This window comes from Phyllobates terribilis, unplaced genomic scaffold, assembly GCF_046119375.1.
Source record: "Phyllobates terribilis strain yellow unplaced genomic scaffold, ASM4611937v1 Scaffold_1__5_contigs__length_1240528914, whole genome shotgun sequence".
Taxonomy (NCBI): Eukaryota; Metazoa; Chordata; class Amphibia; order Anura; family Dendrobatidae; genus Phyllobates; species Phyllobates terribilis.
In genome coordinates this window covers 667,883,426-667,909,345 of record NW_027362761.1, presented here as the reverse complement: position 1 = coordinate 667,909,345, position 25,920 = coordinate 667,883,426, and the positions used below count along the sequence as shown (strand labels likewise).

General features: G+C 46.0%; 1 protein-coding gene across 3 annotated transcripts in view; it reads right to left on the bottom strand.

Annotated features, from left to right (window-relative positions):
• MRPL54 (mitochondrial ribosomal protein L54) overlaps positions 1 to 25,920 on the bottom strand; it is a 102,827-nt gene that overhangs the window by 11,467 nt on the left and 65,440 nt on the right. For 2 of the 3 annotated variants that reach the window (XM_073685207.1, XM_073685226.1), the window contains exon 3: positions 3,915 to 3,972. The exons of the other annotated variant lie outside the window; for it this stretch is intronic. In XM_073685207.1, coding sequence (XP_073541308.1) covers positions 3,915 to 3,972 — 58 coding nt within the window. The remainder of the gene's footprint in view (positions 1 to 3,914; positions 3,973 to 25,920) is intronic. 3 annotated transcript variants of the gene reach the window in all.

The window sequence follows — 25,920 nt, the reverse complement described above, 5'->3', positions numbered from 1 at the left end:
ACAGAAGAAAGCTGGGTGGATCAACCCCTACCACCCTTATGGTAACTCCACCTACTCGTTTTGCCTTTACCCCTGTAATCCTGTCTGAAGGATTGTCTGGGTTTACGCAAGGACTGGTATCTTTTGGACCCATCCTCCAGAAAACCTTTTTTGCTGTCTGAGGCCATTTCAAGCATCTCATCTAATACTGGACCAAAAATATGTGAACCTGAAAATGGAATGGAGCAGAGTTTAATATTTGGAATGACTATCCCCAGACCTGGCTTTCAACCAGATGGCTCTTCTAGCTGAGTTAGATAATATGTTTGTTCTGGCCGCAAACCTTACCTATTTGGCCAAGGCATCTGCCATAAACTGTGTTGCAGTTTTTAGGAGGGGGAGGAAGTCTAGCATGACCTCTCTAGGGGTATTAGATGACAGTTGGGCTGACAGTTTGTCGATCCAAAGACACATGGATCTGGCTACTGATGTGGAGGCTATATTAGCCCTAATAATCACTGCTGAAGACTCCCAGCACCTTTTCAATAGACGGCTTTCCTGTCCATGGAGTCTCGGAGACAAGAGGAGTCTTCAAATGGTATTGATGTCTTTCTTGCTATTTTAGCAATGGGAACGTCTACTTTTGGGACCTCTTCCCAAAGCCCAACTTCCTCAGGATCAAAAGGGAGTCTAGCTTTAAAATCCCTGGGAACAATTAGCCTTTCTGTGTCCTCCCACTCCTCCATGATCATTGCTTTAATATACTCATTCACGGTTAACACTATTCCTCTGCGTTCTTAATCCCCCAAACATTTTGTCCCGTATGGAGTGAGCCACCTTAGTATCCTCTATATTCATTGTACGCCTTACGGCTTTAAGCAGGCCATCCGTATTTTCAGACGAAAAGAGGTACTTTCTTCCGATCGTAACTGGGGAGAGTTCTCCTCTTCTCCCTCAAAATCCTGATCGGAATCTGAGTAAGGGACACGCCACTCCCTCTGATGATTCCTCCATCTCCCACCTTGACAGAGGGAAGGGAAAAGATCAGTCCCCTCCGCTCCCAAGGTATGTTCAAGCTGCTGCGCTCATCTTCTGTGTCCTGCCAGGGACAGGAAAAACACTGAGGGTGAGGTGGAGGGGGGGGGGGGGTGGCTTTTAAACCTCTGTGTGTTCCTGTCCCTAGAGGAGGAGTAGGACTTACCTCCTGTCGTGCTGTCATGAGGGACGTCCTGGGAAATGGCAGTTTTCAATTTTCACTCATTAACATCCACAGCTGATTGTTTCTGGAAAACAGCCATGGATTCAATATTGTCACTACCTCTGTAGCTAAATTCCCAAAGGGGTATAATTTCCAAAATGGGGTAATTTGAGGGGGGATTCTGATCTTATAGCACTTACGGTCTCTGCTTATGGAGCCTGCAAACTATTCTAGAAAAATCTTTGCTCAAGGAGGCAAATCGCGCTCCATCCCTCCAGAGTCTCGCCATGTGGCTAAGCAGTAGCGTACAGCCACATATGGGGTATGTCTCCACTCAGCAGAATTTGTGGGACAAAGTTTGGTGCCATTTTTAACCCATTTCCCCTTGTGAAAATTTAAAACCTGGGGCGAAAAAAAAAATTTGGTGAGAAAAATTTTTTATTTTTCTTCACTGCCCAATGATATAAAATTCTGTGACAACTGTGGTGTCAATATGATCATTGCATCCCTAGATGAATTCATTGACAGATGTGGTTTGTAAAATGGGGTCACTTATAGGGGTGGAGTTCTGCTGGTCTGGCACCACAAGGGCTCTGCCAATGTGACATGGCAACCTCAAACCAGTCCAGAAAAACATGAACTCCAATATGGCGCTTTTTCCCTTATGAGCTTAGCACTGTGCCCCAAAAGTGGTTTTGACCACATATGGGGTATTGGTGGACTCAGGAGAAATTGCACAACAAAAATTAAAAAAAGATTGCACAATAAATATATTTATTTTCACAGATAAATGTTGTAAAATTCTGTGCAGCAACACATTTAGATAAGTTCCCTGACGGGTCTAGTTTCCAAAATTCAGTGACTTGTGGGGGATTTCCACTGTTTAGGCACATCAGGGGCTCTCCAAATGTGACATAACACCCGCAGACCATTCCATCTAAGTCTGCGTTTCAAAATGTCACTCCTTCCTTTCTGAGCCCTACTGTGTGCCCAAACAGTTTTCCCCTACATATGGGGTATCGTCATCCTCAAGAGAAATTGGACAACATATTTTGGGGTCCATTTTCTCTTGTTGCCCTTGTGAAAATAAAAAAAAATTGAGTCTAAAGTAACATTTTTGTGAAAAAAAGTTAAATGTTGATTTTTTTCCTTCCACATTACATTAATTCATGTGAAGCACTTGAAGGGTTAATAAACTTCTTGAATGTGGTGTTGAGCACCTCGAGTGGTGCAGTAGTTAGAATAGCATCTCTTTTGGGTATTTCTTGTCATATAGACCCCTCAAAGTCACTTCATATGTGATGTGGTCCCTAAAAAATGGTTTTGTAAATTTTATTGGAAAAAGGAGAAATCGATGGTCAACTTTTAACCCTTATAACTTCCTAACAAAAATAGATTGTTTCAAAAATTGTGCTGATGTAAAGTACACGCGAGGGAAATGTTATTTATTAACTATTTTATGTAACATAACTCTGATTTAAGGGCATAAAAATTAAAAGTTTAAAAATTGCAAAATTTTCAGCAACTTTTCTTTTTTTCACAAATAAATGCAATTCATATTGAAGAAATTTTACCACTATCATGAAGTACAATATGTCACGAGAAAAGTCTCAGAATCAGTGGGATCCATTGAGGTGTTACAGAGTTATTACCTCAAATTGACACTGGTTGGAATTGTAAAATTTGGCCTGGTCATGAAGGTGAAAGGGTTAAAATTGAAAAAAAAAAAAAAAAAACACGGATCCAGCAGAGATCAGTTATTTAACCCCTTCATAACTTCCCTGTTCCCTGCCTCAATAAATCTCGTTGGATTGATCATCGGCCTGGTGTCCCTTCCTGCTCTGTTGCACACCCCGTCACAGCGGACTCCATATAAAGAGCCCCTACGTGCTAGAACAGCAGCATCCCGCTCAAGTGACCCCATTTTGGAAATTATACCCCTTTGGGAATTTATCTACAGGTGTAGTGATGATTTTGACGCCATGGTGTTTTCCAGAAACAAACAGCAGTGTATGTCTGCACTTGATGTTAGCGAGTTGCATGTTTGGAAGCCCAGGTACTGGATCTAAATGTGCAGCTAGCAACACTCAGGAACATAGCAAACCTGGAGAGGAGTTTAGAGCTCACAGAGCTTGTGCTGGAAATGGCCAGTAATATAGAGGAGGGTGGAGGTGGAGAAGATCAGGACACAGAAGTACGTAGCTGGGTAAATGTTACAAGCAGGGGTATGGGGAAAAGTGCCAGGGAGCCAAGTCCTGATCTGGCACACCCTAGTAAATATGCCTTTTTGGCTAATATTAGGAATACAAGCCCAGGACTTGGATCACCACAGCAGGATGTTGGTCCTACCAACCAGGAAATGACTGCTTTAGGAAGGAGGGAAATAGAAGTGCAGCAAAGGCCAGACAGATATTGGTGGTAGGGGACTCTATAATTAGGACAACAGACAGGGTCATTTGCTGCAGTGTTGTGTTGCCTGCCGGGAGCTCGGGTTCGACATGGCGGATCAGATAAAGAAATTGCTGGGTGGGCTTGAGGAAAACCCACAGGTCATGGAACATATCGGTTCAAATGACAATGTTAGAGGGATGTGGAAGGTCCTATAACATGATTACAGGGAACTAGGAGAGAAGGTGAAGGCCAGGACCTCCAAGGTGGTGTTTTCAGAAATACTGCCAGTGCCACAAGCGTCACTAGAAAGACAGCTTAGGAAGATAAATAATAGAATAAGACTTACCGGTAATTCGGTTTCTAAGACCCTCCATGACAGCACATCTGGACGTAGCCTCCCCATCCTAATTAGGGACAGTAAAACAAGAGGTTAAATAGCCCCTCCCCAATACCATCCACAGTGTTTTCAAAATGACCACAGAGTATGAATGCTCTAAATATTTTATTAAAACTAAGGATTTTTCCATCAACAAGGAAAGGGCAGGAATTACCCCTGCTGTCGTGGAGGGTCTTTGAAACCGAATTACCAGTAAGTCTAATTCTATTTTCTCCAATCCCCTCCACAACAGCACACTAGGAGTAATACCAAAGAATGAATCTTAGGGAAGGACAACAGCCTGAAGGACTTTCCTTCCAAATGCCAAGTCTTTATTCGACATTACATCTAATCTATAATGTTTAGCAAAGGTATGGACAGACGACAATGTAGCTGGCCTGCAGATCTGCTCGACGGATGCACTAGCCTTTTCAGCCCAAGAGACAGACATAGCTCTAGTGGAATGAGCTTTCAAGGATTCCGGAGGAGGCAAATCTTGAACTATGTATGTTTCACAAATTGCTTTTTTAATCCAATTCGCTAGCGTATTTTTTGCAATTTTCTTCCCTTTGTTGGGGCCTCCATATTGAACAAATAAGTTCTGATCCTTCCTCCAAGTTTCAGTCTGACTCAAGTAGTGGATTATAGTCCTTCTTACGTTCAATGCGTGGAATTCTTCTTCCTTGCTATTTGATGGATTTTGGCAGAAGGACGGGAGAATTATGGGCTGAGACATATGAAAATCAGACGACACCTTGGGAAGAAAAGAAAGTTCCAACTGGAGGATGATCCTGTCCTCCAAAATACGATAAGGTTCTCTGATGGACAGGGCTTGGATTTCACCCGCTCTCCTGGCTGTAGTCAGAGCTATAAGCAATGCTGCTTTCCAAGACAATTTGTTTATGTGTGCCTCAGCTATTGGCTCGAAAGGATGCATAGCTAGGCCTCTAAAAACTATATTGAAATCCCAAGGCGGAATTATTACAGCTCTAGTTGGATTTATCCGAGAAGCAGCTGTCATGAATCTCCTAATCCATCTGTTTTGGGCCCAATCAGTATCAAAATAGGAGCTTAAAGCCGAGACTTGGACCTTTAGTGTGCTTGGTCTTAATCCTTTAGACAGACCGTTCTGCAGGAAGTCCAAGATTCTGGCCATGTTCGGCCGAAAGGGATCTAATGGACGAGGTTCATACCATAGTTTGAAAGCTTTCCAGATTTTTTTCATAGATGGAATTCGTGACCTGTTTTCTGCTTTTCTGCAGTGTATGGCTGCGTGCACACGATGCGTTTTTCATGCGTTTATGCTGCGGAATTTCCGCAGCGCAAAAACATCAAAAACGCATGGTAATCCGCACCCCATGGTCCCCAATGTCATTCTGCAATGTCAATGCACATGCTGTGGATTTTTCCGCAGCGTTTCTGCAGCGCAAATAAATCCGCAGCATGTTCATTAATTTTGCGGAAGCGCCGCCATTGACTTGCATTGAGACGCATAGAATCCGTGTCTGTACATTTGTACAAGCGGATTTTATGCGTCTCTATGTGCGGATGGTACGCAGTTCTGGAGGAGAGAAGACTCTCATCCAGACCTGGGTACCATTGTACCTGTAAAAAAAAGAATAAAATAATAAATAAAGTTTATATTCACCTGTCCGGCGGCCCCTGCAGCGCTTACCTTCCAGGACCTGAGATGACGTCGCGGTCATGTGACCGCAGGCTGTCTCGCGAGATGCCGGCAACCCGGAAGAAGCCAGGACGAGTGCGACAGCACACGCGGCAGAGGATCGGGGTAAGTATAGCTTTATTTTTTTATTTTTACGGTCACACTATATAAATCCATGCTGTTTGCATGGATTTATACAGTGTGACCTAGTTGTCAAGCACTTTCCAAGTGATGCTATTGCTTGGAAAGTGCTTGTCAGTCCGCATGCGGAAACACATGTGTTAACGCATGTGGGTACGCATGTGAATTCGCATGTATTCTGCAGGAAAAACGCATGCACAATCTGCATGCGTTTTTTCTGCCAGGGAGATGCAGAAATGCTGCAGAAATTTTCTGCATCGTGGGCACATAGCCTAAGGGTCCCCTCCACTGAGAAGCCTCTGGCTCTTAAGAGGGCGGTCTCAGAAGCCAAGCCGCTAGAGACAAATTTTGAGGGGCCGGATGGTAGATCGGGCCCTGATGCAGCAGATTGTGGATTTGAGGAAGCATCAACAGATCCTCCAGTTTTAGACTGTTCAATGTTCTGAACCATGCTCTTTTTGGCCATATTGGAGCTATTAGAATCGTCTTGACTCTTTCGGACCTGATCTTTTGTAAGGTCCTTGGTAGCAACGGAATTGGGGGAAAAGCATATGCGAGTCCGACTTCCCAAGGGTGAGTGAATGCATCTATCCCTGTTGCTGAATCCTCAGGGTCCAAGGAGAAAAAAGCTCTTACTTTCGCATTTTTCTGGTTTGCAAACAAATCCGCCTCTGGATATCCCCACTTTTGTACAATCATATGAAATATCTTTGAGTTCAGACTCCACTCCCCTGGATGAATGTCTTTCCTGCTCAATAGATCTGCCTGATAGTTGTCGGAGCCCCTCAGGTGCAGAGCAGACAAGGATAGTAGATGATGCTCCGCCCAGTGGAATATCCTTTCTGAGAACATCTGCAATTTCCAGGTTTTTGTACTTCTCTGATGTCTCAAGTGGGCTACGGTTGTCATATTGTCTGAGTAGACCCTGACATGTGACCCCTGAAGTAGAGAACTGGCCACCCATAGGGTTTCTTCCACTGCTTTCAACTCTCTTAGGTTCGAGGATTGTTCTGCGATTTCTTGTGACCAGACTCCTTGAAAGGCCACGTGGGAGACTACTGCTCCCCATCCCCTTTTGCTTGCGTTCTGACCGCAAGTTCTGGACTGGACCAAGGAAAAGCAGTGGATGTTGTGTATATGGACTTTTCAAAAGATTTTGATACGGTCCCACACAAAAGGTTGATACATAAAATGAGAACAACGGGGATAGGGGAAAATATATGTAAGTGGGTTAATCAGGGTCATTTGGATGTTTTTGGTTGTCATTAAGATTTAAAAAGAGAAAACACAGTAGTTTGACAATAAATGGCTTCACCCAACCAATAACAATGAGTAGAGAAAAAGTGTTTTTGTTATCATTCATATTCTCTGAAACAAGGCCAAGAAAGGAAAAATTCTGCCGGGGTATGTAAACTTTTGAGCACAACTGTATATGCTCTGCCATCCTGGTCCCCCATTCTGGTACATGCTCTCCCCTATCCTGGTATATGGTCCCCTTATCTGGCTCCCCTATTCTGGTATATGGTCCCCCATCTTGGTATATGCTCCCTCATCCTTGTCCCCCATCTTGGTATATGCTCTGCCATCCTGGTCCCCCATCCTGGTATATGCTCTGCCATCCTGGTCCCCCATCCTGGTATATGCTCCCTCATTCTTGTCCCCCATCCTGGGAAATGCTCCCCCATCCTGGTGTATGCTCCCACATCCAGGTCCCCCATCCTGGTGTATGCTCCCCCAACTTGGTATATGCTCCACCATCCGGGTCCGCCCTAATGGTATATGCACCGCCATCGTGGTCTCCCATTCTGGTACATGCTACCCTTATCTGGCTCCCCTATCTTGGTATATGCTCCCCCATCTGGGTGCCTCATCCTGGTATATGCTCCCCTATCCTGGTATACGCTCCCCTATCCTAGTATTTGTGCCCCCCGTCCTGGTTCCCCATCCTGTTATGTGCACCCCCCTTCCAGGTATATGCTCCCCCAATTCTGCCTGGTCTGCTGTTCTTCCATCCATACACAAAAAAAAAAAAAAAAAAACACACACACACCAACACACTCCTACTCACCTTCTCCCCTCTCCCTTGCAGCGCGTCCTCGATCTCCGGCAAGGCTGGAGGAGGAGTGTGGCACAGGAATTCCAGCCTGTGCATAGCGCAATCTCTGCACACAGTGTCTTCAACAAAATGGCGCCGGAGATCACGCTATGCGCAGACGCGAACTCCGGCGCCACACTCCTCCAGCCTCACCGGAGACTGAGGTATGTGTTCTACTTGCGCCAGAGATGGTGGTATGAAGGCAGCGCTTACGCATACCGCGATCTCCGGCACCACGGTCCTTCATCTTAGTCCTCCTCCCTCTCACCTGTAACGGCTGATGTGTTCTTCTGTGTCTGGCCAGATTGCACAGATGCATTGCGCAGGCGCAGTCTATAGAGGCTTCGGGCAGATGGACACATCCATCGTTATATTATAGATCTTCCGCCGGGGTTTCCGTCTGAATCACGTATTTCAGAGATTTACACGGAAACCCCGCTATAAGCACTCAGCGCAGAGCGCAGGATAAATGTGAGCTGAGTCTTACTGCAATCTTTGGGAGGCTGAATGAACAAATCAACAAAGTGAAGAATTAGTTTTATTTATTTTTCACGCCGTTCCTCGTGCGAAATAAGTGATTAGGTGAAGGTTGGTGCAATTACAGCGATACCAGATTTATATCGGGCTTTTATGATTGGCACCTGTCACACAGTGAAAGACGCTTTTTATTGTACAAAAAATTTTTTTGCATCACCATATTCTGATAGCTATAACTTTTTCCATATTTCTGCCGACAGTCATGTGACGGCTTGTTTTTGGCAGGACAAGTTAGTGTTTTTATTGGTACGGTTTTCGGGCAAACGACCTCTTTTTATCGCTTTCTATTCTGTTTTTTGGGAGGCAGAATGAAGAAAAACCAGCAATTCAGGAATTTTTTGGGGATTTTTTTTTTTTTTTATGTCATTCCATGTGTGGTAAAATTTATAAGGAAGCTTTATTCTTCACTACGATTACAGCGTACCACATTTAGATAATTTTTTTATGCTTTGGTGCTTTTACACAATAAAAACTATTTTATATGAAAATTAATTATTTTTTGCATCGCTTTATTCTGAGCTGTAACTTTTTTATTTTTCCACTGATGGAGCTGTATGGCGGCTTGCTAGCACCAATCGTGGACGTTGCTGCAAGGTTTAAGCGAGCTGACACCCGCACTTGATCACGGCGGTGCTCAGTGTGAGCCCACGTGATTGCGGCGCCATATATATACGCCGCTTTGCGGGAATACAGCTCCTGTGGCGCCATATATATACGGTGCATGTCGGGAAGGAGTTAAAGCAATGTGCAAGGAAAACATTTTAAATTTACTTTTTCCCTCAAAAATGGTAATTTAACCCCAAATTTTCCATTTTCACAACAGTAACAGGAGAAATTTGTCGTTCATTTTCTCCTGGGTACACCAATACCCCCATATGTGGTGGAAAACTACTGTTTTGGGAAAGAGCTTGGAAGTGAAGGAAGCGCTATTTGACTTTTGGAGAGCGAAATTGGCTGGAATAGATAGTGGATGCCGTGTCACGTTTGCAGAGCCCCTAGTGTGCCTTAGCAGTGGAAAACCCATACAAGTGACACTATTTTGGAAACTACACCTCTTGAGGAATTAATCTATGGGTGCAGAGAGCATTTTTAACCTTCAGGCGAGTCACAATTGTACAACATTTGGCTACGTAAATGCAAAAATTACCATTTTACCATTTTTTTTCACTAAAATGTTGCTTTGGCCCCAAGTTTTTAATTTTCAAAAGGGATAATAGGAGAAAATGAATGGTACAATTTGTTAGACAAATTCTCCCAAGTACGCCAATATCCCAAATGTGGTCGAAAACTACTATTGAGGCACAGTGCAAAGCTCAGAACAGCAGAAACACCTAAAAGTGACCCCATTCTACTAACTACACCCCACAATGAATTCATCTACGGGTGCAGTGTGCATGTTAACACCATATTTACCTCTCAGAACTTTGTACCATTTGGCGTTCAAGAAAGAATAGTTACAATTTTACCACTAAAATGTTGTTTTAGCCACAAGTTTTTAATATTTATAAGGGCTAATAGGAAAAAATGGATCTCGGAGTTTGCTGTGCAAGTTTTCATAAGTGCGACAATACCCTACATGTAATCGGAAACTACTTTTCAGGCAAAGTGTAAAGCTCAGAAGGTTAGGAGCATCATATTATAGTGAATATTTTATTGTTATGGTTTGCGGGTGCCATGACCCACTGGAAGAGCCCAGGAGGTGCCAAAATAGTAGGACTCCCAATAAGTGACCGCATTTTACAAACTACACCTCTCAATGAATTCATCTAAGGGTGCAGTGATAATCATATTTTCAACAGGCTTTCCATAGCTGGTGTGTCAAAGTCATTGGCAAAGTACTGGAGGGGGAATATGTTTCATTGAGGCTATTTGCTTCAGTGATGTGAAACACTAAAGTTTTCTCCAGCATGTTATGTGCTGAGGGGTTTATGCGCCATTTTTAATGGGCTAGGTTTTCATGTGAACAGCTGTAGAGCAGGTGGGAAGCTGTTCACCATATCTCCACCCCAAGGTGTGGCCTGAGCTATAAATAACCAGCCTTTGAATCATTCAGTGTTTGGTAGGGCTGAAGAGAGGAACTCCACCGCTTTGTGTCCTGACAAGGAAAAGCTGAACCGTTTGTTTGCTAAACTCTGAGCTGGCAGATCCCCGCTACCTTCAGCTACAAGACAGGTACCGACAACAGCAGCAGTAGCAACAAGACCAGTATCGACAATAGCAGCAGTAGCAACAAGACCAGTACAGGCAACAGCAGCAGCAGATTGAGTTGCTCACAGAGGCGGTTCTTGGGATGGCGGCTGCCCCTCCCCCAAGTCCAGGTGATGACTCGTACGTCCGGAAAGCGGCAAAATTAGCCATGCAAAAGATGACCCCAGGGGATGATGTGGAGGCATTTTTGACCATTTCTGAATGGGTGGCAGAAAAGAAGCTGCCGCTAGAGCAGTGGGCGGAGGTGTTGGCCCCCCTATCTAACTGGCGAGCCACAAAAGGCTTATGACCTGGCATTACAGGATGCACAGGAGTATGCCAAATTAAAAACTGAAATTTTGGCAAGTGCAGGAGTGACTATGTCAGGGAAAGCTCAAAGAGTTCACCACTGGGCGTGGTGACAAACCCCCTTGTTCCCAGATGTTCGACTTCCTGCATCTGGTACAAAAGTGTTTACAGCCAGAGTCCTCCACTCCAGCTCAGATGGTTGAGAGAGTTGTTATAGACAGATTTATCCATTCCCTTCCTAGGCCAGTGCAGTCCTGGGTTGCCCAGGGGGGGCCCCCCGAAATGCAGATGACCTAGTTGGTCTAGTAGAAAGGTACCAGGTGATCGAGAGGTCCCTAAGGAAGCCGAGCGTTGTTGCATCCCCGTACTGGAGTATCCAGAAGGAGCCCAAATCTTATAAGAGGGGTAGTAGAGCCACAACTGGGGGGAGTTCGAGGTCCCAAGGGGTCGCTGAAGGGTTGTAAAAAGACTTGACTTCTTTAAAGACTTGACCTGTTGGAGATGTCACAGTCCTGGACACACAGCCTGCCTGTTGTCCTATGTCCTCCGAACAGATGGACTGCAGCATGGGGAGGTGCTGTTCGTATTATGCCTATCCAGCCTGCAGTGTGGACTGTCAGCCTGGTGAGGGGCCACAGTCATGTCTCTAACAATAAATGGGATACTGGTGACGAGACTCTTGGACTCGGGGAGTTTGGTGACACTAATAAGGGCCAAACTTCCCCACCAGTTGATCCCCGGGAAAAAAGTGGGCGTCCGCTGTATTCACGGGGATGCCAAGGACTACCCTGTTGCTTGTCCTGGGACTTATGGCGGAAGGAGGGGGTGCCAAGTAACTCAGACAGGAGCCGGGTCAACCATGATGAATCCCCATGAAAGTCGAAGGAGTTCCCCCTGTGTGTCCTTGCTGGTGACGAGAATGAGATGGTGACCGATCAGGCAGAGATTCCTGAATATAGAGTTTCTGGAGAAGGGGGGGGGGGGGATTTTGGGACTGCTCAAATGTGGGATCTTACTTTAAAAGGGGCATTTGACAATATCTCTGTGATAAATGTGGTCGGTCAAGTGCCAGGGGCTGACACCAGGTTTCCACATTTTGCTTTAAATGATGAGCTGCTATATCGGGTCAATAAACTAAGAGAAAAGAGATAGAGCAGTTGTTTGTGCCGTGTCCCTATAGGCGTAAGTTATTGGATTTGACCCATTTTCATGTCTTGGGTGGGCATTTGGGAGTAGAGAAAACCCAAGAGCAGGTCCTGCAGAGGTTCTACGGGCCTGGCCTGGATGTCACAGAGACATTGTTAATTTCTGCCTATCCTGCCCTACCTGTCAGCTAACTGCTCCAGAATCCCACTTCCGCAGTCCCCTAGTGCAGTTGCCCATTATAGAGGTCCATTCAAGCAGATTGTTATGGATCCTGACGGGCCCCTGGATAAGTCCACCAGGGAGCACCAGTACATTCTAGTGGTGATGGACTACGCTACACGGTACCCGGAGGCGGTACCCCTGAGAAACTCCTCTGCCATGAGTATAGCCCGAGAGCTAGTGCATATTTTCTCCCAGATGGTCCTGCCAAAAGCAGATCCTGACAGACCAAGGAACTCCTTTCATGTCTAAAGTGATAAAGTAGTTGTTTAAGGCTCTCCAAGTTAGACAACTCAGGACATCCGTATACCCTCCTTAGACTGACAGAGATAGATGCTGGGAAAGGAAGTTGTTTCTGCGCGCTCTGGAGTCAAAACAAACCATTAGTATGGATAAAAATGTAGGTTTATTGTCTACGCGTTTCAGGAGTCCACCGACTCCTTCCTCAGGACAACCATACATAACCCTGAGGAAGGAGTCGGTGGACGCGTAGACAATAAACCTACACTTTTATCCATACTAATGGTTTGTCGTGACTCCAGAGAGCACAGAAACAACTTCCTTTCCCAGCATCTATCTCTGACATATCCATAGGAAGCTGCAATATTTGGAGTCCAGGCTTTATAGGTGTTGTGTCCCACACAACCCAATAGGTGAGCAGTTTTTAATACTTTTATGTAACATTCATTAATTGGATAAGACCCTATTGCGCTCTTGCATTTTTCCATAGCTCCTTAGACTGACTCCCTGGTGGACAGGTTCAACAAGACCCTAAAATCCATGCTGAGGAAGGTTGTAGAGAAAGATGGCAAAGACTGGGATTGCCTATTCCTCTGCCTGCTTTTCTCATTAGGGAAGTTCCCCAGGCCTCTACGGGATTCTACCCCTTCGAGCTGCTATACAGATGTCACCCTCGCGGACTTCTGAACATTGCAAAAGAGGCCTGGTAAGAGGAGGTTACACCCCACCAGAGCGTCATTGAACATGTGGCCCAGTTGCAGGACAGGATCGTGAATTGATGCAGATTGTGAGGGAGAGCCTCCTTCAATCCCAAGAGGCCCAAGCAAGGGTCTACAACCGGGCAGCGAGACAGAGTTTAGCTCGGGTGTGGTGTTGATTTTCACAATGGAGAGTAAGCTCCTGACCAAGTGGCAAGGTCCATACGAGATGGTCGAAAAGTTGAGTGATTCAACTACAAGGTCCACCAGTCAGGGAGAAGAATGCCATAGCAGGTATACCACACCAACCTGCTTAAACCGTGGCGAGACAGGGAATCGGTGGAAGCTACGTGTCTGGGGGCCAATCCTAAAGCCAGGATCGAGGATGTCACAGTGGCCGAGACACTGTCACCAGCCCAGAAGCAACAGTGCCGAGAACTACTTCAGCGGAACGGTTTTGTTTTCGGAGTTGCCAGGATGTACGCAGGTTGTGGAGCATGAATGTACAGATGAACCTCAAGACATATCAGATTCCTGAAGCATGCCGCAAGGTAATCTCAAAGGAGGTGAGGAGAATGTTGAGCCTGGGCGTCATTGAGTAATCAAAAAGTGGCTGATCCATCCCCATTGCCAAAGTGCTGAAGCCTGATTGAGAGTGGGGGTTTTGCAATGATTACAGGAAGCTAAATGAGGTTTCCAAGTTCAACACGTATCCGATGCCCCATGTGGATGAACTCATTGAGAGGCTAGTTACATCACCATGCTGGACCTAACGAAAGGGTACTGGCAAATTCTCCTATCTCCAAGTGCCAAGGAGAAGACTGCCTTCTATACACCTGATGGGTGCTTTCAAAACACCAGGATGCAGTTCGGTCTGTAGGGAGCCCCAGCTACCTTCCAGAGGGCCAAGGACCAGATCTTAGTCTCTCACAAAAAGTACGCTGTAGCTTATTTGGACGACATTGTGATCTTCAGCCCGGATTGGGGAAGTCACCTGCAGAAGGTCCAGGCAGTACTGGATGTGCTGAGGAAGGCATGGTTTACTATAAACCCAAAGAAGTGTGCTAAATACTTGGGCTACATCGTCAGAAGGGGTGAAATAAAGCCGCAAGTGAAAAAAGTGGAGGAAATACAAAAATGTCCGCAAACTGTCTCGAAGAAACAGGTTCGGGCATTTCTGGAAATTGTGGGACACTATCGGTGATTTATCCCGAATTTCGCCATGGTAGCTGCACCCCTAACCGACCTTCTTAAAGGAGCGAAGACATTGATGGCCAAATGGTCTTCTGAAGCATTCTAAAAGTTGAAGCTCGCCTTGTGTAAGCAGCCAGTCTTGGTCGCACTGGACTTCAGTAAGGAGCTCGCAGTCCAGAAGGACACCTCAGAGGTCAGCTTAGGAGCCATGGTGTCCCAAGAAGTAAACAGAGAGGAACATCCCATCCTGTACTTAAGCAGAAAACTAACTGTGAGAAAAATTACGTCACCATAGAAAAGGATTACTTGGCCATCAAGTGGGCAATTGACACCCTGAGGTACTACCTATTAGGCCGAAAGTTCAGGCTAGTGTCAGATCATGCACCCTTGAGGGAAAGAAATGGGAAGAATGTCCGGGTGACTACATGGTTTCTAGCCCTCCAGGACTTTGTTTTCATGGGAAGCTACATGGTAATGCAGATGTCCGGTCTAGACTTCCCTGTTTGATGACTGAAGGTGCCAAAACCCCTGGCTTTGGGCAGAGGATGGTATATGCGAGTCACTGGCAAAGTACTGGAGGGGAGATATGTTTCACTGAGGCCATTTACTTTAGTGATGCGAAGCCTTTAAGTTTTCTCCAGCATGTTATGTGCCGAGGGGTTAATTGGCCATTTTTAATGGGTTAGGTTTTTATGTGAACAACTGTAGAGCAGGTGGGAGGCTGTTCACCATATCTCCACCTCAGGGTGTGGCCTGGGCTTTAAATAGCCAGCCTTTTGATTCATTTAGTGTTAGGTAGGCCTGGAGAGAGGAACTCCAGTGCTTTGTGTCCTGACAAGTAAAAGCTGAACCGTTGTTTGCTAAACTCTGAGAGGGCGGATACCCACTACAAGGACTGTGCCCCTTGTGCTACCACTTTGCTTTGTTTTCCGGCAAAGGGCCATGTTTATTTTTACTTCACCACGGTTTATGCTGCCTGTATAATAAACCTAAGAAGAATTCAAAAGAGACAGTGTTCCAGTGTCTACCTCCGTGTGCAGTCGAGTGAGCAGGTCTACCACACTGGGTAACCCGGATGTCGTCATGATGATCTCGAGTTGCCATTTCAATGATCAGGCCCTCGTGGAGGCGCTGATCAAATGGGACTCTCCCTGCCTTCTAAAAGATGTGATTGCAGTATTTAGCGGGTTAAATGGCCAGGGGCCTGCATCGCTCCTGGCAGTGACAGCCAAGGATCAAATTTCACTTAAGCTGAACTCCCGGCGCCGATCAGGCAGGCACCGCTCCTGCGCCCGCATGATTGCCATGACATAAATGTATGTAATTTTGCGGGAACCCCTTCCCGACCATGACGTAAACTTAATCAAATGTCATGAAGGAGTTAAAAATGGACTAACGGATTGCTGCTGGATCCGTTCTAAGTGATCAGACATGTGAATATAGCCTTCTACAAACTATGCGCTGACCTGGTACAGAGCAACATTAAAATAGAGATTTTTATAAAAATGAAATGCATATCTACAGATGCCCAGGCCATGAACGATACATGTGGATGTTTACTACACATTTGAATTTTGGAACGCAAATTTGTCCCGAAGACTGCGGACACTATGTTGCTTTTGCACGGCCCCTAAAATGCCCAAACAGCAGGAAACTACACCCTTCATTGGGTTGATAACATTGGGTCATATTGAAAATAATGCTTTAGCCCCAAACTTTTCACTTTTTCAAGTGGTAACATATAAAGCGGACAACAAGGTTTGTTACTCACTTTTTTCTGAGCGTGGCGATACCCCACATGTCAAAAAGTTCTGTTTAGACACACGGCAGGACTCGGAAGAGAAGAAGCAACATTTGGTATTTGGAATGTAAATTTGGCTAGAATAGATTGCAGATACCAGGTCTTATTTTCAGAGCCCTTGAGGTACAAAACAGCAGAATCCCACCTAAGTGACCCCATTATGGAAACTAGACCTATGAAGAAATTCATCTAAGGGGGTGTTGTTAAACCCGTAGGTGCATCACAGAACTTTTTAAAAAGTTGATGTGAAAATGAAAAAAATTACATTTTTTCTGCTAAAATTTAGTTTTAGCCCCAAATGTATAATTTTCACAATGAATAAGAGTAAACTACGGATCCCATATATTGCAACGCTATTTCTCCTGAACACAATGATACTTACACGATGGTTAAAAACTGCTGTCTGGGCATATAGAAGGGATGGAAAAGAAAGAGCCAATTGCTTTTTGGAATAGATTGTAAATGCCATGTTGCATTTGCAGCGCCCTGACATGCCAAAACAGCAGAAATCCCCCACAATTAACCCTATTTTGGAAACTAGACCCCTCAAGGAATCTATCTAGGGGTGTACTGAGCACTTTGAGCCTACAGGAGATTGATGAATCTTTATAACATTTAGATGTGAATACAAAAAGTTAAGTTTATCCCACTAAAATACTGTTTTAGCACCAAATTTATAATTTCCACGAGAGGTAATAGGAGAAAATGAACCTCATAATTTGTGGTTATGCAATTTTTACCTACCGTGGCAGTACCCCATATACTGTTTGAGGAAAAAAGACCAGCTCAATTTTATAACATTGGGACATAGAAATATAACATTTTAGTAGTAAAAATGTAATGTTTGTATTTGCTGAAAACTTGTCAGTTACACAAGGATTAATAGGTGAAACTGGACCCCACAATTTATAGCACAATTTTTCCCGAATGCGGTGATGCCCCGTATGTTGTTAGAAACTACTGTTAAGCCACATGTCTTGGCTGAGAAGGCAGGAGCGCTGTTTGTTAGAGTAGTTTGCGAGTGACATTTGCGGGCCCCATTGTAAAAATTGGACCTCTCAATGAATTCATCTACAGCTGCAGTGACCATTTTGAAACATCCATGCAGGGCTTTATTCTGGAGAATTGTAAATATGTCAGTTTAGTTCCCAAACATTGGGCCCCCATACAGTGTAGTGCCCCCATATATTGTAGCGCCACCATATTTTGTGTCCAACTTGTGCTTCTGGAAACACGCATCCCTTAAATTGTTAAAGGGGTTTAGTCACAAACAAAAGTTCATTTTAAGCAATAGCTCTTGGAATAAAAATAAAATTCCACAATTGGATGTGTTTAAATAAAATGTCCCTGCTCCTAAGCAGGGGGATCACTCGTGCTGTAATGTCTGTATACTGTTTAGCTCCCTCCCCTGCCCAGGAGATGTGGTATGATCAGACCATGTCCCTTTACAGTCAGACACAGCTATTATTCAGTAAACAGCAGGGGAACATTTATAAGATTATCTCAGCACAGGAACTTTTTTTTTTTTTTAAACATCTAATTGTGGAAATTATTATTATTCCAAGACCTATTGATTAACATGAACTTTAGTTTACTGCAGTTTAGGAACAGTGGGGCTCAGAAAGAGGGGGTCATTTGGATTTGAGAGCGCAGATTTCACTGGATATAATTTGAAGGGGTGTTGGAGACATGTCACTTTTCCAGAGTCTTTGTTCTACCAGTAACATGGGAACCTCCCACACCTCCAGTGACAGATGATAGACCTGAGTGGGGGTTGGTTTTGTGCTGGATAAATTAGGAGTTTTTTGTAACAGTTTTGGGGTACATAACATTTTTTAAATCGCTTTCAGTATAAGGTTGGGATCACAATTTTGTATTCTACGCGGACGGGACGACTACGGGTGCTGTCATGGGTTCAGGAAAAAACGGCTACCGGTAAGTAATCTTGGTGTTTTCCCCTCACCCATGACAGCACATCTTGAGAGAATTTTGGAGAATATGAGCACCCTAGGGAGGGACCACCGGCTGAAGTAACCTTCTCCCAAAGGTAAGGTCAGAGGAGGATAGATCCAACCGATAGTGCTTGTAGAAGGTGGATGGTGCAGACCAAGTAGCAGCTTTACATATCTGGTCAATCGAGACGTCTGCTCTCTCTGTCCAGGAGGTTGCTACAGCTCTGGTGGAATGAGCTTTAATACCGTCCAGTGCCGGAACACCAGTAGATGTATAAGCTAGACAAATGGCCTCCCTAAGCCACCTAGAAATAGTTCCCTTTGATACCCAGTGACCTTTCCTACGCCCCTGAAAGGCCAGAAACAAGGAATTGTCCTTCCTCCACTGACTAGTCATGTCTATGTACTATAGTAATGCCCTTCTAACATCTAGATTGTGGAACCTAACCTCACCAGGGTTTTTAGGGTTACTGCAGAAAGAGGGAAGCACAATCTCCTGGTTACAGTGGAATCTGGATACTACTTTGGGAAGGTATGCCTGATCTGTACGCAGGACGACCCGATCCTCATGAATTTGGGTGTATGGGGGATCAACAGAAAGGGCCTGCAGGTCACTCACCCTACGGGCCGACGTTAGGGCCACTAAGAGAATGGTTTTGAGGGTGAGGAACTTTGGAGAGATAACCTGCAGAGGTTCAAATGGGACGCCAGAGAGTGCGTTTAAAACCAAATTCAGGTCCCAGGGAGGAACTCCGAGAGCCCGAACTGGCTTAGTTCTGGAATAGGATTTAATGAATCTAGAGACCCATCTGTTCCCCACCAGGTTACAAGTATAGAGCGCCCCTAGGGCGGACACCTGAACTTTAAGTGTTCCCGTAGCTAACCCCAGGTCACGTCCCTTTTGTAAAAATTCTAGGACATCTTTAATTGGAGGTTTATCCGACAATGGGGAGTCTATAAAATCCAGGAATTTTCCCCAGATTCTGGAATAAATCTTAGTTATGGGCTTCCTACTACCCAATAGGGTGGAAACTAGGCCTGGTGAAAACCCCCTATTGCTCAGTAACAACCTCTCAAATTCCAAGCCGCCAGATGAAAACCTTTGGCTTGTGCATGGAATATCGGCCCCTGGATGAGAAGGTCCGGCAGGACCCAGGGATCCGAGATCGACATTAGGCGAAGCAGGGAGAACCAGGGTCTTTTTGGCCAAAAGGGGACTATCAGAATTGTCCTCGCCCCCTCCTCCCGAATTTTCCTCACAACTGCCGGGATCATTACGATCGGTGGAAACGCGTAGGCCTTCCCGAACTTCCAGGGTATCTGGAGAGCTTCCACAGCATAGGGATTCTCTGTTGGATTTAGTGAACAGAATCTCTCCACCTTCCTGTTCGCCCTGGTGGCGAACAAATCTATGTCCGGTAACCCCCATAGCTGGATAATCTGTTGGAAGACTATCGGGTTTAGAACCCACTCTCCTTGTCTTAAAGGGTGGCGACTGAGGAAATCTGCCCTTGAATTTTCTACCCCCCGGATGTAAAGAGCACTGAGGGATGGGAGATGCTGTTCTGCTAGATGCAGGATTCTGTTTGCTACTACCATAAGGGAGCGAGATCTTGTTCCTCCCTGGTGATTTATATAAGCTAATGTCGTCCGATTGTCGGACCTGATCTGGACATGGCGACCTATCAGGGATTTCTCCACTGCCAAAAGCTCTTTTAGGTTCGATGATACCTCTATTTCGTGACGTAGCCAGAGCCCCTGAACTGAGAGATCTGCTAGATGACCCCCCCAGCCGGAGCCACTTGCATCTGGTGTAATTGTATGGTCGACTGGTCTGGACCACTGTAAGCCTGAGGTCAAATTCTCCCTGTTTGTCCACCAGGAGAGGGAGTTTACTGTCTCCAAAGAAAGAGAAAGTCTTTTTTCTAAATGTCCATTGAAGGATTTTTGTGCTGACAGGACCTCCCACTGAAGATGCCTCATATGACTCTGGGCCCATTTGACTGCCGGGAGACAGGAAGTCATGGAGCCTAGTAGGGACATTGCTCCTCTCCAGGACATCACGGGAGACTTTATGGCCCTTGAGACCAGGCTGATTATTTTGCAAACCTTGTCTTCCGGGAGGAAGCAGGATTGGAGTTGGGAATTTAGGGTCAAGCCCAGAAAGATCTGAGTTCTTGAGGGGGATTAGTTTTGATTTTTGAATATTTATCAACCACCCTAGCTGATGTAAAGCTGTCCTGACCTCTAAAAGTTGAGAGGAACAGTGGTCCTCCGATTTCCCTATTATCAGAAAGTCGTCCAAGTAGGGAACAATCACCACGTTTTTGATCCGGAGAAAAGTGGTTACCTCCGCTATAACCTTTTTAAACACTCTCGGTGCTATCGAGAGTCCAAAAGGTAGGGCAGTAAATTGGAAATGTCTCAATTCCCCTTGGATGAACAGGGCTACCCTTAGTAGTCTGGATGGATTGGGACGTAATAGTAGGCATCTTTTAGGTCGATAACTGCCATGAAACAATTGTGGTGTAGGAGTTTTACTGCAGAGTTCACTGATTCCATCTTGAAAGTCTGGTTCTCTATCAGCTGATTTAGACTTTTGAGGTTGATAATGGTCCTTAAGGACCCATTTGTTTTTTTTTTATCATGTATAGGGGGGAATAAAATCCCCGTCCCCATTGTGAATCTGGAACTTCGTGAAAGACCTGCTTGTTGACTAAATCTAACACTTCCGATTCTAGGACCATCTGCTCCTCCCTGGACTTCCTCCTAGAGGTGATCATGAAGGTTCGGTGATGGACCTGACTGAAGCGTATCTTTAGGCCGTTCTTTATGATACTCAACACCCAGGGATTTGAAGTGATGGCTTCCCAAGCTGGGATAAAATGGGAAAGCCTTCCCCCGACCTCTAGCCTCGTGTCATTGGGGAGATTTTTTGGTACTGGAGGATGGCCCCCCAAACATGTAACCAGAGTCTTTTTTAGATCTGGGCTCCCATCTTTTCCTTTCTCCCGGAGGGTGACCCCGGTTAAAGCTCTTCCTCCGAAAATAGGACCTTTGTGTGTCCCCCGTGAAACCTCTTCCCGTCGCCAGCCTTCTCCAAAAGCTCGCCCAGTTTTTGGCAAACAATAGTTTACCATCACAATGAAGGGAACATAGTTTATGTTTAGATTGTAGGTCTCCTGGGCAACCCTTGAGCCACAGGGCTCGTCTGGCAGCATTAGACAAATTTGCAGACCTGGCAGCGAGTTTAACCGAATCCGCTGAGGAGTCGGCCAGAAAAGCGGATGCTGCTTGTAGCAAAGGCAGATTGGAGAGGATTTTATCTCTGGATATCTTTTTATCCTTGAGCTGGTCTCCTAATTGCTGAAGCCAAGTTGGTACGTCACCCAACTTTTCCTATGCTGAATTCCATGCTGTCTTCCCTATACCGTTCTGTTCCAATTCTCTAATGGTACGTCACCCAACTTTTCCGTCTTGACTCCCATGCAGATTTCTCTATATTTCTCTACCCCTATGTCCCACTGGTATGTGATCCAGCCACCCCCACTTTCATTTATGGCCTTGTTTACTCTGTGTTGAGCATCCAGCATCTGGTTCAATCTAATCAGCTTATCAAGATGAGCACAGACCACTCCCATCTGCTTCACAACTGAATGCATTCTGTAGCCCATATATTGAGAACTAGGAGTCTGTGTCAGACTTCAGTCTGTGTCCCTCAGCTTAAGTGTCCATGAGCTGAAGTGTCTGAAATTTGAATTAATTCTGAATTGAATCTGAAGTGAACTGAAGGTAACTGGATACTAAGTCACAGAAAACAATGTTTGTCTTTGTTTTCACTCTCACTCCCTTAATCCTTCACTTCTTACAACCACCCCTAATCCCTACACCTAGTAAGGAACTCTTCATCTCTCCCTCCATTCTCCCCACCCATCTCACCTTCTCCTCAGAGCTATTCCTCAATATACAATCCTTTGTCTCCAAACACAGACAGCCACCTCATGCCCTCTCCTGCTCCCACCTACTAACGCTTTCTCTGCTCCTCCTTACTGCCGGCGACATCTCTCAAAATCCCGGCCCTCCTCACCACATCCCTACAATCACTTCCACCTCCTACCCACGATCTATCCCAAACTCTCGTAACCCTTCTAACCTTAGACCTATACGCCCAGCCCCCGCTTCCCCAGTTCCACTAACAGGAGCTCTATGGAACGCTCGCTCGGTCTGCAATAAACTTTCCTACATTCACGATCTCTTCATCACTAACAAGCTTTCCTTCCTCGGCATCACTGAAACTTGGCTCACCCCCTCCGACACAACCTCTCCTGCTGCACTTTCGTATGGTGGATTCCACCTCTCCCATACCCCCCGCCCCACCGGCAAGCATGGTGGAGGAATAGGTTTCCTCCTCTCAGAAAAGTGCTCCTTCACCCATATCCCACTGCCGCCCGCAATTACTCTCCCCTCTTTTGAAGTGCACTGCGTGCGCATCTACTCCCCCTCCAACCTCCAACTGGCTGTCATCTACCGCCCCCCCAGGATCAACCACCACTTTCTTTGACCACTTCACCACTTGGCTACTTCATTTCCTCTCCGTTGACATCCCCACTATCCTCATGGGCGACTTCAACATCCCCATTGACACTTCCCTCTCAGCTGCCTCTAAGCTTCTATCCCTCACTTCCTCCTTTGGTCTTACTCAATGGTCTTCCACACCCACCCACAAAGATGGCCACACACTGGACCTCATCTTCACCCGCCTCTGATCCCTATCTAACCTCTCTAACTCACCTCTCCCTCTCTCTGACCACAACCTACTCACATTCTCTTCTCTCTCCTCCCTGGGGCAACAATCCCCACTCCACAAACTTACATACCCTCGTAGAAATCTCAAACACCTTGACCTACACTCTCTCTGAATCCCTCCTCCCTCTTACAGACAGTTCCTTACATGATGCAGATGCTGCTGCCACTTTATACAACACCACAACAGCTGCAGCTCTTGATTCGGTTGCCCCCTCACACATACCAAGGCTCGCACAATCAACAGACAACCCTGGCACACCAGTCTAACTGAAGAACTGCGACGGGCCTCCAGGGTTGCTGAACGTAGATGGAAAAGGTCCCACTCCCATAAGCACTTCATCGCATTCAAACAGTCCCTCACTACCTTCAAGTCCACACTCACTGCAGCAAAACAAACATACTTTGCATCTCTCATATCCTCCCTGTCTCACAACCCTAAACAACTATTCAACACCTTCAATTCTCTCCTCCCTCCCCCAGTGCCTCCGCCCTCTCCTCTTATTTCAGCCGAAGACTTTGCCTCATTCTTCAAGAAGAAGATTGACACCATCAGACAAAGTTTTTGCCTAAAGCCCCCACAGCCCCCCCCCACACCTACTCAACCCTCCTCCTACAAAACCACATTCTCCACCATTTCTGAAGATCAACTTTCCTCCTTACTCTCCAAATCACACCTCACCACCTGTAAACTTGACCCAATCCCGTTCCACCTCATCTCAAACCTTACCACTATCTTCATCCCAGCCCTAGCCCACCTCTTCAACCTGTCACTAACAACTGGTGTCTTCCCCTCATGCTTCAAACATGCCTCAATCACACCCATCCTCAAAAAGCCCTCCCTTGACCCATCCTCCGTGTCTAGCTATCGCCCCATATCACTTCTCCCCTATGCCTCAAAACTACTGGAACAACACGTCCATTCTGAACTGTCCTCCCACCTCTCCTCCTGCTCCCTCTTTGACCACCTACAATCTGGTTTCCGACCGCACCATTCTACTGAAACTGCACTGACTAAAGTCACAAACGACCTACTAACCGCCAAATCTAAGCGACACTACTCTGTCCTCCTCCTCCTAGACCTGACATCTGCCTTTGACACAGTGGACCATTCCCTCTTACTCCAGACTCTCTCATCTCTCGGCATCACAGACTTGGCCCTATCCTGGATCTCCTCATACCTAACAGACCGGACATTCAGTGTCTCCCACTCACAGACCACCTCCTCATCTCACCCCCTATCTGTCGGTGTCCCCCTAGGTTCAGTTCTAGGACCCCTGCTCTTCTCCATCTACACCTTAGGCCTGGGACAGCTCATAGAGTCTCGTGGCTTTCAGTATCACCTCTATGCTGATGACACACAGATCTACCTCTCTGGACCAGATATCACCTCCTTACTAACCAAAATCCCACAATGTCTGTCCGCTATTTCATCCTCCTTCTCTGCTAGATTTCTAAAACTTAACATGGACAAAACAGAATTCATCATCTTTCCGCCATCTCATTCAACCCTCCCAACTGACCTATCTATCAACGTCAATGGCAGCCCACTCTCCCCAGTCCCTCAAGCTCGCTGCCTTGGGGTAACCCTGGACTCGGAACTCTCCTTCAAACCACATATCCAAGCCCTTTCCACTTCCTGCCAACTCCAACTCAAACATATCTCCCGGATCCGCACATTCCTAAACCATGAATCTGCCAAAACACTAGTGAACGCCCTCATCATCTCCCGCCTTGACTACTGCAACCTCCTGCTCTGTGGCCTCCCCTCTAACACTCTCGCACCCCTCCAATCTATCCTAAACTCTGCTGCTCGACTAATCAACCTGTCCCCCCGCTATTCCCCGGCCTCTCCTCTGTCAATCTCTTCACTGGCTCCCCATTGCTCAGAGACTCCAGCTCAAAACCCTAACCATGACATACAAAGCCATTCACAACCTGTCTCCTCCATATATCTCTGACCTAGTCTCCTGTTACATACCTGCACGCAACCACCGATCCTCACAAGATCTCCTGCTCTACTCCCCTCTTATCTCCTCCTCCCACAACAGTATACAAGATTTCTCCCGTGCTTCCTCCCTACTCTGGAACTCTCTACCCCAACGTATCAGACTCTCGCCTACCATGGAAACCTTCAAAAGGAACCTGAAGACCCACCTCTTCCGACAAGCCTACAACCTGCAGTAACCACCGCTCCACCATACCGCTGCACGACCAGCTCTACCCTCATCTACTGTATCCTCACCCATCCCTCGTAGATTGTGAGCCCTCGCGGGCAGGGTCTTCGCTCGTCCTGTACCAGTCGCTGTCACATTGTGTTCAAGATTATTGTTATTGTAATTGTTCTTGTATTATACCCCTTTTTCACATGTAAAGCGCCATGGAATAAATGGCGTAATAATAATAATAATAATAATAATAATAATAATAATAATAATAATGACCTAGCGACTCAAGTGCCTGCTTCAGGCCCCCTGCCACCGCTTCCCAGGTGTGATGCAGGAAGGAATCTGCCTTCTTATCAAGAGCATCATTTAGACTGCCCGAATCTTCCAGGGGTAGGGACGATCTTTTGGATGATCGGGCGACAGACCGGTCAACTTTAGAAATTTTATCCCAGGACCCAGAGACACTATCCTCGAAGGGGTACCTCCTTTTAGAGGATGAGGGCAACACTCCTGATTTCTCCGGCTTCCTCCATTCTCGGTCTATAAGGGTCTGAATTTTAGGATTCACTGGAAAGGAGCGTCTTTTTTTCCTCCAGGTCTGCGAACATAATGTCTTCCAGGGACCTGGCTGCCTTTTCCTCCCTCAACCCCATGGTAGATCTGACTGCTCTGACAAACTTGTCAGTATCCTCAATAGGGAAACAGGGCCTACCACTGTCTGATGAAGAGGAGGATGCTGAATCACTGAGGCAAGGATCCTCTGACTGGGAGGATAAATCATAGTCAGAGGAGATATCCTTATGGGTTCTCTTTTTCCCCTTTA